Source organism: Hyaena hyaena, unplaced genomic scaffold (assembly GCF_003009895.1).
Source record: "Hyaena hyaena isolate Hyena2069 unplaced genomic scaffold, ASM300989v1 scaffold_30, whole genome shotgun sequence".
Lineage (NCBI taxonomy): Eukaryota > Metazoa > Chordata > Mammalia > Carnivora > Hyaenidae > Hyaena > Hyaena hyaena.
The window spans coordinates 2,692,520-2,703,364 of NW_024080662.1; the positions used below are offsets into that span (position 1 = coordinate 2,692,520).

General features: G+C 47.2%; 1 protein-coding gene across 1 annotated transcript in view; it reads left to right on the forward strand.

Moving 5' to 3' along the window:
• Positions 1-5,927, forward strand: part of SMARCC1 (SWI/SNF related, matrix associated, actin dependent regulator of chromatin subfamily c member 1) — a 183,385-nt gene extending 177,458 nt beyond the window's left edge. Inside the window, exons 27-28 of the mRNA XM_039228159.1 lie at positions 1,184-1,360; positions 3,570-5,927. Of these exons, the coding sequence (XP_039084090.1) occupies positions 1,184-1,360; positions 3,570-3,664 (272 nt within the window). The 3' untranslated portion in view covers positions 3,665-5,927. The remainder of the gene's footprint in view (positions 1-1,183; positions 1,361-3,569) is intronic.
• Positions 5,928-10,845: the final 4,918 nt, after the last annotated feature.

Genomic DNA, 10,845 nt, shown 5'->3' on the forward strand with positions numbered 1-10,845 from the left:
ATAGTTTTTACAGTTTAAATGGTGAGGGAAGAGGGGGCTCAGAAGAAAAATGTTCATATCACATGAAGTTTATATGAAATTCACATTTCAGAGTCCATAAGTATTTATTGAAACTGTCTCACCTATTTGTTATCTATGACACATATATGCCATCTGTGACTGCCTTCATGCTATAATGGCAAAGCTGAAAAGCACCTGGGTGGCTAGTTGGTTAAGTGTCCAATTCTTGGATTTTGACTCAGGTCATGATCTCCCGTTTCATGAATTTGAGCCCTGCTTCGAACTCCCCACTGACAGTGCAAAGCCTGCCTGGGATTCTCCCTCTCTTTTCTCTTCTCTCTCCGCCCCTCCCCCCAGCCTTTAAAAATTAATTAATTAATAAGAAAAGCTGTGACCAAGCCCATATGACCTGCAGGGTCCAGATATTTACTATCTGGCTCCACAGGAAAAGTTTGCTGAAGGCTCAGTATGAAACTGCAGACAGGGTATTTTACTGTTCTTGTGTATAGCATCTCCTCTCATCAATTTCAGAACAGTAGAAAGAGATGAAGGTGTAAGGTGTTGTCCATTTTTCTTGCTGTTCTCCACAACCACCACCACTGTGGTTCTCTAGAGTCAATGCTTCATGGTGGCGTTTCAAAGAAGGGACTTTTCTATGGACAGGATTTGGAGATTCTGGTCAGAATCACTTGATAACGTTGATTTCACAGTTGTGACCAGTACCGTTTTGGATATCCCCTCCCACGAAGCCCATGTGTGAAACTCAATCTTTACTTAGCTGCTATCCTTAGATTGTGCACTTGATATGCTGTTAAAGCCCTCTCCATCCCCTGTTACCCGTGCTTGGCATTTTGTGTCCTCAGGAAGATGTCTGACCATCCACTGTCTACCCAGAGTAACCAAAATGAATGCTTATTTTTAGGGTGCTTTTCTTGTCATTGTTCTTGCAGCCACCTGCCTTTACCAGTGTTTAGGGTAGTCATTTGCTCCACAGATGCCTCATTGTTCCTCCTCCTCCTCAAAAAAAATGAAAGTATGGGCATAGAGATTATTACAGATTATTGCTCTTTTGATATTTTAGATCCTTTAGAGGGTTAGGTATTTGTAGCTGGCATTCTTGGGCATTGAAGTGATTCTTTCTTCCTAATATACTTACCTTAATACTTAAAATCTCCCTCCACAGGTCAGATACCAGGCCCAGGTTCTATGATCCCTGGGCAGCCCATGCCAGGCCGCATGATTCCCACTGTTGCAGCCAACATCCATCCCCCTGGGAGTGGCCCAGCCCCTCCCGGTATGCCTCCAATGCCAGGAAACATCTTAGGACCCCGGGTACCCCTCACGGCACCTAACGGCATGTGTAAGTAGCATGGTGTGGGGAACCACCCTGGGGTCTTTCTGGGAGGGCTGGAGACCAGGGACAAAGGCTTTGTTGGTTAGATTACCTGTAGTTTGGCAGGTCGATGGACAGTGCAGCCTGTGACAGGAGCTTCCAGAAGATCAATCTGTAGTCTGCTCTTCACCACCCCTGATGAGCAGGTGCACAGGTGACAAGTGCAAATGCTTGCAGCATTTGGCTACATGTGCTATAGCCTTTGTGGCCTGCACTCTCAACACTGAGGTCTGTGGGGAGGCCAAAAAGACACTTCTCACCTGCTCCTGTTTAAGCCGGTCTAGCTTAAATCTTGTTAGACATACTGAGCTACTGGCTGTTTTCCTACAGGAGCCTTTATGGACACAGGTTCAAAATTGGAGTGTGCAAAGAAAGAAAAAACCAGTTTAGGGCAGAAATAACAAGTTTCTCATACCTATCTGGGATATTGGTAGCAGCAACTTAGACTCAGGAGGGACTATGAGGGTCTGTGTTGAGAAGGAACGGGAGGTCCCAGCAGGCTCCGTGGAGAAGGCACAGTGTCTGGCAGGTGTAAGAAGCCAGGTCCTTGCTCTCTCCCAGTCCTGGCCTCCAGAGTGCTGTTTCTGAAGCTCTGACCTGTTCTTTACTCCCGTAGATTGCAGAATGATCCCAAAATGCAGTCAGTAGTAGCCAGGTACCCCATCCACGTTTTCAGGCCTGGTTTGTTTAGATGTTCACATTTGTGCCAAGGAGTTAACTCCTATTCACAGTACCAAGAGCTAAGACTCAAGAATTCCTAGTCTCCAGGAGCTTTAGTGGGGAAAACAAAAAATGAAGAAGTAGATAGTAGGTTACAGGGTTTACCACAAAGTGCCTGGAGTGCGCTGCAGCACTCGAGGAGGCATTGCAGGGCCAGGAGGCAGGCTGCACGAAAGCTCGTCTCCTTTGTCTCTGGGCCCCGAGGGACTAAGGCAGCATTACAGCATGGAAGAAAGATAGCCGTGAGCTGGATGTAGGATCGTGGCGATAGAAAAAATGGTCTCCTTTGAGTCACTGGTCAGAGTTTGTAGTATAGGGATACTTCTCTCCCTTGGTAAGGAAACCTTAATGTCACTGACTTACAGACAGTAGGCAAACGTGCCAGTCTGCCAGGAGGCCTGGCCAATTTGCCCTCCCAGTTGCAGGAGCTGATATCCTTGGTCTTTACCACTGTCCAGTATTTCCTTCTGAAGGGCCCTTGGGGGAGCACCTTGAGAATGTGGAGGATTTCAGATGCTCCCCCACTTCCTGCTACACATGAGTGTTTCAGGGATTCTGAGCCACTGACTTGGCTGTCGGGTACCAGCCAGGCCTCCTCCGTCAGGGTGCTTCCTCCCTTCAGTCCTTAGTTTCCTCCCACTGAAAAGAGGACATAAGAGATTTGACCAGTGGGCTTCAAAGTGCTTTGAAGGGCTTTAGCATTTTGATGGCAATCTTTTGGGGGGAAGGTTGGGTGAATTGACTGGTGAGCAAAACCGTACTTGAGTTGTTTCGTATGTTTTCATTTCTGACAGAATCAAAAGGTTTAAAAAGCCCTGGATTAAATAATCTCTAGGGTTCCTTTGTACGCTAAGCAGCTAAAGTTGTAATAGCAAAGAGCCCCCGACACTCATACTAATTGTTCCCTTCAGGACCTGACCTAGTTTTGGCCAAAAATCTAAGGACTGCAGTTCAGGAGCCGTGGGGCCTCCCAGGACTGTCCACCTTGTCAGCAGCCGCCTCGAGTGAAGCTCTCTGGCCCTGGTGGAGACACTTACTTAATCAGCAAGAAGTTATACTGATAATCTATTTTGTGCCCACCTAGGCCAGGTACAGTGAGAGAAAGAAGACACAGGAAGGAGCTTATCATTTAACTGAAGAAATACAATTAGAACCATTAAAATGCAATAAACTCAAAATACATTTAAGTTCTGACAAGGTCTGGAGTGATTCTTGGAAGGGATGGGCCTCGCCTCAGAAGAGGTTGGGACAGGTCCAGACAGCCCAGCACCTGAGCGGCAACCTGGAGGGACAGTGGGCCTGATCTGCGCAGGCCGCAGTGACAGCAGTGCCGTCAAGTCTGCGTTGATTGCCTGCCGCGAGGAAAATTCCTTCCTGGGGCCTTTCTTTCTGCACGGCTCTTCCCACAGTCCTTGCGTTTCCAGCAATGACGAGCCCCTCTTGGCTGTGTTTGCAGATGCCCCTCCGCCGCAGCAGCCGCCGCCACCGCCACCTACGGATGGAGTCCCTCCGCCGCCTGCTCCAGGCCCGCCAGCCTCAGCCGCCCCCTAGCCTGGAAGATGCAGGCCGCGTCCATGCCCGGCACCACTGGCTGGAGTGCGGATGACGAGACTTGTGTTCCTCGGCTTCCTTGGGTTTTTTTTTTTTTTTAAAGGATTTTTTCTCCTCGCAGCCCCAAGCACGCATCCCATATTTCCCCATTCCTCTTGCCAGCCCTCTCCATGCTCTGACACCTCTTGTGTTCTCTAGCCAATGCGCAAGGGGAAGCCTCTGGTGACAGTGTGCCCTGGTCATCCTGACAGTAGCCCGCGTCCCCCCCTCCCAGTGTGGGGTATGCTGACAGTTTCTCTGCAGGTCCTCGTCAACATTAGATTTTGATGTCTGTCATTTTGGCTTCTCCATGGTTTTTTGCTTTGTCTTATGTGGATAATGCTTTATAATCATTATCTTCTTTTTTCTTTTTTCTTTTTTGTCATTGTTGCTTTAACTGAGACCATCCTAAGTTAATAAGAACCAAAAAAATGGTGATGGGCAGAGGGAATAGCCAGAAGGGACAAACCTAAAGGCATTATAAGTGACCTTATTTCTGCTAATCTGAGCTAAGATTGGTGCTGATCGTGAAGTTTTGTGAGACTTTTGCCCCACACAGACGCACCAAAATTTGAAGAGATAGGGAAGGGACCCCACTGATTTTATTCCCAGTGAGGACCATGAGGGACCTCCACCCAGCATAGCAGAACACTCCCCTTCAGTCCCTGGTAGGGTAGAGCAGACCCACTCCTTCCCTGGCCCACTGGCTTGGCTTTCTATGCAGATGGTTTGTTGGTTTTGGGGGTGGGATTTGGGGAGGCATTCCTTAGTTCCCTAGATTAGCCAGGAAAGCTGTAGGAGTCTAGGGCAATGACTATCCAATGAGTCTAGTCCACTATTCACTGCTTTGTACTCATTCTTTTTTTTCCCTCTTTCAAAAAACCTTTAAAAAGGAAAAAAAAAAAAAGTAGATAGTGCTAAACATTTTAGCTAATGGAACTTGGTTAGGATGGCTGGGGGTTCAAGTCCCCAAACTACCTCTTGCAGTCCAGGATGAGTGGGGTTTAGTAAAGCGGTACTTTAGGTTTGGGATGGGATTGGAGAAGTGGGGCAGGATCAACAGCCTCTTATACCTTCTCCCTTCCCTTTCTGAGATCTCACATTCCATCTGTCAGGGTTGTCAAGGAGATGCTGGGGGTACCAAGGAACTCAGTTGGCAATCAGAGCATCATGCTTTTGAGGGCTGGGATTCTCAGAGTGGGAGATTGGAATGCCATTCCAGAGGAAGAGCCACAAAAATGCCTTAACTTGAGCCCATTTCAACCCCTGCTGATGAGTGACTTGAGAGTTCTTGGTTTTCTCTTGTCCTTCCCATCCTCTATCCTTCCATGGGTGGGGGAAGGGTGTGTTTGGTGGAGCTTGATTTACAAAGCACCTGGCCTCTTCATGTCAAACTCTTAAGTGGCAGTTTCATTATTTAGAATGCAAAGTGGAACACCTTTTGGGTATTTTTTTCTATATATTCTGTAAAGCTTTACATATGAGAGGATGTAGGGAGGTGTTTGTAAAACACCTCAGAACTTTTCCCCTTAGTATCAGAAAGCAAAAAAATAAATAAAATCACAATGAAGATTTGCCTTTCAAACCCTCAGGTGTTGCCTCTAACCAGGTGGCCCTGGTCACCATCAGAGTACTGGAACCAAGGAGACCTTGTTCCTTTTGTGTGTGTGTTCTGGACTCTCGGAGTGGAAGTGAGCTTATTCCTACTGGAGTTTGTTTCCAATGCATTTGCCTCCAGAAAGATCCCAGTGCCTTTTGACAATGGCCAGGGTTTTCCCTATTTCCCGCCAGTCTTTCCCAAAGGAAACTCATTCCAAATACTTACCTTTTACACTGGGGTCTTAGAAGGAAAATGGAATTCTGGTTCATACTGTGGTCCCCTGTAACCTCAGGTCTTTAATGTGATCACTTTCAAATTTAAAAGATCCAGGTGGAAATATTTTTACTATACAGAATACCTGAATTCTTAACACTGTTATGTTTCAATATAAGTGGTGACTTTTACTTTTCATGTCTTTGATCTGGTTTCATTCCTGTAATACAGCCACCCAATTTTGTGAGGGGGGGGGGAATAATATGTGGTTTTTTGTACAAATGTGTTTCTCAGTGTGGTGTTATTTTGGAAAAATGAAGGGAGGGAGTTTTGGAAGATTGGAGGGAATTGATCAAGAAGGCCTAATCCTAATCTCCCTCTTTTTCAGTGAATAAATAGAACATTTCTGGATTCTAGTCCCATTCTCTGCATTCACACACCAGTTTCTTCATGTGTCCTGTTAGGAGCCTAAATATTCAGCCCCATCCAGTCCTGGTCAGCAATTAAAATTCAGTGTTTCAGAGGCCTCCTGACCAACCACCTTCATGATGCTTAAGGAGCATACAGTTAAATGTGCCTTGCCCACTGTTTGTTTCAATGGTCAAAGTGAAGAAAGGGGTGTGGCCAACATCCTGACCCCAAGAGAAGAATGAGTAGTTTTGCTTTGACAAGCTAGAGAATGTTTGTCAGGATGCAATGTAGATACCCCCAAGTTGGAGGCAGGCCTTGAGGGCAGTTGATTCTGTGAACCTTGATGTACTTTTAAGGACAGCCTTCAAGTACCCCCAGATGCAGAAGCCATTGCTTTCTGTGAGCCAGTGAGGCAAAAAAATTTTATAAAGGTGGAATCTGGGTGTGCAGAGAGGTGAATGTTCATTCAGCTTCTCCCAGAAATGTGCAGGGCTGGTTGTGCTTTGCTTTCGGACCTGTTCCGACTATTCCTCCAGTAAGGGGTGTTTGGGCCAGCGGGGTATCCCAGAGTTCCTGTGCTTCCCGAGGGTGATGGAAGGAGGTTAATCCTTGATGCAAGCTAAAGACCGGTTTATAAACTTTGAGTGTGAGTTCTATTTAAAGCATAACAGGACATGTACAATCAGTTGGTCTCTCACAGGCTTCTCAGATCCTTACTGGGGGGCAGTTCCCCCAAATGTGATTAAGGACAGCAGTTTTCCAACCCCAGTATGGGTCAGGGTCACCAGTAGGACTGTTCACATACAAGCTGCTGAGCCCTGCCCTCAGAACAGATTCAGTGCGTCTGGAGAGAGTTCTGAAATGTGCTTTTAACATATTCCCAGGGGATCCTGATGCGCCTGGTCAAGGGACCACCCTTTGAGAACCACTACCTAGGAAAGCTCTATGGTAGAGCAAGATCTCTACGGTTCCTGACAGTCTATCCTATGAGCTCCGTTAGCCCAGTGAAATCTGAGGGCCTGTTACGTGCCAGGTATTGGACCTTGCATGCCATGAAATCATAACTATGAATAAGGTAGGCAAGGATGCTGCACTCCAGGCTGCTTATGCTTTTGTGGGGTGGGGGATTCCAGACCAGAAGTAGCTAGTAAGGAAAAGGATTATTTTAGATAGTGCCAAGTATTCATGAAGAAAAAGAAACGGTGTAATCGAGTCTCCTTGGGGGTCAGGTAAATAGTCTGTGAATTGGATGTGTTTTCATGATTTCTGTCCTGCTGGGTGTGGTAGTATGAAGAGGGTTCATCTTCTTTCCAGGAAGACTTCATCTGAATAGAGCACCCCTTTGTCTGGATACAGTGCCAGCCCTGAGATGTCTTTATGCAATTCCCCTGCTTTCTGTTCAACCGTTCTGGAGCATGACTGCACTTCAGTTGCTCCTGTTGAAGGAGGACTTCTTGGGGACAAGGTCAAAGCACCTTGATCCCTGTTAATGGATTATCTCCATCTAAGGAAGTCACCTTGCAGAATGGGATGGAAGCCCAGGAGCCCCAGTGTTGGATCTCCTTGTGAACGGCACCCTCCCTTTCCCCCACTCCCCCAGACTTCATTTCCCTGTGGCTTGTGTTTAGGCCAGCCTCTTGTCCTATTAGGAAGCACCTTTGACCCTGAATTTGAAACAAAACCAGAGCTAAGACAGTAGTGACTAAAGTGAGAGAGTCCTGTGAACCAGCTTAATCAGAGGTTCCAAAACCAGCTGGAGCTAGCTCTCCCTGGGGATCCCCCAGCCCTCTCCCAACTCCTGAGACCCCAAGGGGAGAGAGCCTTGTCTGATCCCCTCTTCCTGCTCTTCACCTGCCTTGGAGCACTAGAGCCATCTTTATTCTCTTCTGCCCCCAGAGGCCTTTCCAGTCCCTTCCACATCCATGGAGAGCAGTCAGATCTGACTACTGGCAGCCACCTTACCACTACAGACGCCTAGGGTGTATATGGGGTGTATAGCCTTTGCAGACTTCAGCAAAATAGCCATGCCTTAATACAGCACTGTGACCGCCACCTTCAGACAACTGAGACAAAGAAAATACTCCTCACGCTCTTCTGTGGCTACCTCCCACCTAAGTGCTCTCACTACCAGATGGTCCTGGAGGAAGTTGGGAAGCAGCAGTGCCATTGGATGGTAATAACCCATTTGCACAAGCTGATTTCCATGGCTGATTTAGCCCTGACGCATGGATTTCCCATGGCCATCTGGATTAGCATTCCTTTTTCCGGTCTGCTTATTGTACAGTAGCTATGGGTTTCTTGAGAATCGCTTGGACAGGTCACCCACTAGTTGCTCCACATCTGACGTTGTGTTGGCTTGTGCTGCGTGGCTTTCTCCCAAATGACTTGGCTTTAGGGTAATGAAATTCAGGGGCTTTTCCAATCTTCCAGCAGACCCACGTCCTGGACAAGATGACCACCTTGTTGTGACTCGCTTTTCTAGGATGAATAGTTGTGCAATTGAGAAGAATCCAGAGTTCCTGCAGTGAGGAGGTGGTCGTCAGCACAAATAATTCAGGTTCCTTGCCCTTAACTCTTCCCTTCTTCCTGGTAATCATGCAAGAAGGTCCCCTACCAGCAGCCCATCACCAAAAATGGTCAGAGCTGCCTGCCCTGCAGCCCAGAACTCTGCTGACGGGAGACGCCATGCTAGATGGCCCTTTCTGACTCTTAACTTATGACATGAGTCCAGATTATTGTCATACTCTACCCTGTTAAGAAATCATAGCAAAGAAGCAAGAATGAAAAGGTTTGAAATCAAGATCTTAGGTCAAGCCCTGGCCGTACCACAGCATTAGCATGATCTCAGTGTCAGTGTGCAAATGTGCAAGATCGTAAGATATTTGTGGGCATGATGGTGAAGATTGAGACTGATTAGAGTACAGTACTAGGAAAACTAAAAATTCCCCCAAAATGTCAGTAGTTACTACTGAGGAACCATGCTGCTTCCCGTCCAGATGAAAGTATGCCCCCAGCCATGGCGACCAGAGCTCCACCCCTGGACAGCAGCCCCCTAGTTAAGCTAGAGGCTTTCTATGCACATGGAGGCAGGCTGTAGTCATTGCAATGGGCTTTATGCCTGCCAGGTTCCCAAACCCAGTAGGCACTCCCAAGGCAAGTAGAAGCCTCACAAAGCATCCCTGATGCCAAAATGCACAGAACTTGAATGTGTGGACATGGGCATAAGCCGTAGATAGAGTTAATTTCCTTTTCCTTTACTCTGTGGTTCCTACGTCTTAGATCTCTTTAGACCACCCTAGCCCCTGTGCCCAGAAAAAGTATTGCATTCACTGGCACCGTTTACCACTTCCAACGTATGTGAGTTAAGTTACTGACTCTCCCAAGGGTACACAGATCTGATGCCGAACCCTGCTCTTACTGTCACACCCCATTGTATGATGAGCTTCCATCCATCTCTCAGAGGTGTCGCCAAACCAGGTATGCTGGGCTGAGTTCTGAAAATGCTGGTGAGGTCTGCTAGGGAGGATCAGAATGAAAGTGAATCAAAACCGTTGATTTAAAATCCCAAAATGAAGAAAGTGGTTAAAATTTGCCTCTAAGGAAGGGAAGAAGGTCGTTGAGGAAGGAGACTTTCCATATTTTATTTTATACCATATGCTCCTTATAATTCAAAAAATTGAACTTAAGGGGTGCCTGGCTGGCTCAGTCGGTACAGTCTTGATCTTGGAGTCGTGCGACATTGGGCATGGAGCCTACTTAAAAGTTTTTTGTTTTTTTTTTAATTTTTTATTTATTTTTTATTTATTTATTCTTTTTTATTTCTAGGAGAGAGAGAGAGAGAGAGAGCGTAAACAGGGGAGGGTCAGAGAGAGAGGGAGCCACAGACTGAAACAGGCTCCAGGCTCTGAGCCTCTGGCAATCAGCACAGAGCCCGACGCGGGGCTCGAACCCACGAACCGCGAGATCATGACCCAAGCGAAAGTCGGACGCTTAACCGACTAAGCCACCCAGGCGCCCCAAAAGTTTTATAATTGAATTTAAAAGAATATAAATATTTAATAAAATATATTAAATGAACAAACTGGAGTAGAGTTTTAACAAAGAAGTGGGAGAATGGCCCCATTCAGACCTTTCTTAGGAAAAACACGAGAGTAGCTGTCATGCCCCAGATCTCAAAGGACCCATCCTTGAGATGTCCTTCCCACACAGACGCCTCTGGAAGGAGAAGTTAGGTGTGTCCACCAATATCCACTCTGACAACCACCACTCAAGGGTCCAGGAGACAGAGAAGCAGAGGAACACATAGAAACATGTACATAGGCCAAAAAAGATACAGAGATAAGCTACAGACAAAGGAAGCAGAGACGGGGTGGGAGGCTGCATTAGTGCCTCTGTGGCCAACCAGCAAGGGCAAAGCCCCGCCTGGCCCTCTGCTCAGAGAAAGTTGTGTTCCAAACTGTCCCCAGAGGCAGCATGAAACCATGGAAGAGCCTCAGGAAGTCAGCGCCTTTGCAGGAAGCTCCAGACCTATGGTTCCGGGGTGGGAATACCTGGTTGCTATTTATTTATGCTTCTACCAGCCTCAGGGAGCCTCCCTGTGCCTGGCCCTGTGCAAAGCGCCTTGCAGTCAGTCCAGTGGGGAATTATCGTAGACAATTTCAGTGGCAGGCTGAGAAGGCTTCGCAGAGGGGAAAGGTGACAGGAGCTGAGCTTTCTGGGGTAAGGAGTTTGCCAGGCAGACCTGGAAGGAAGGGAACACGAGGTCTGCCTAACAGACGGCTGCAGCAGTGGTTTCAGTGAGAGAAACACACTTTGAACCAAGGAAATCCCATCCAGAGCCACACACTAGGACATTAAGGGACAGATTATCCAATTTAGTCATCTATGTGGCTCCCTAGGAACAAATGGGAGTGTCTCA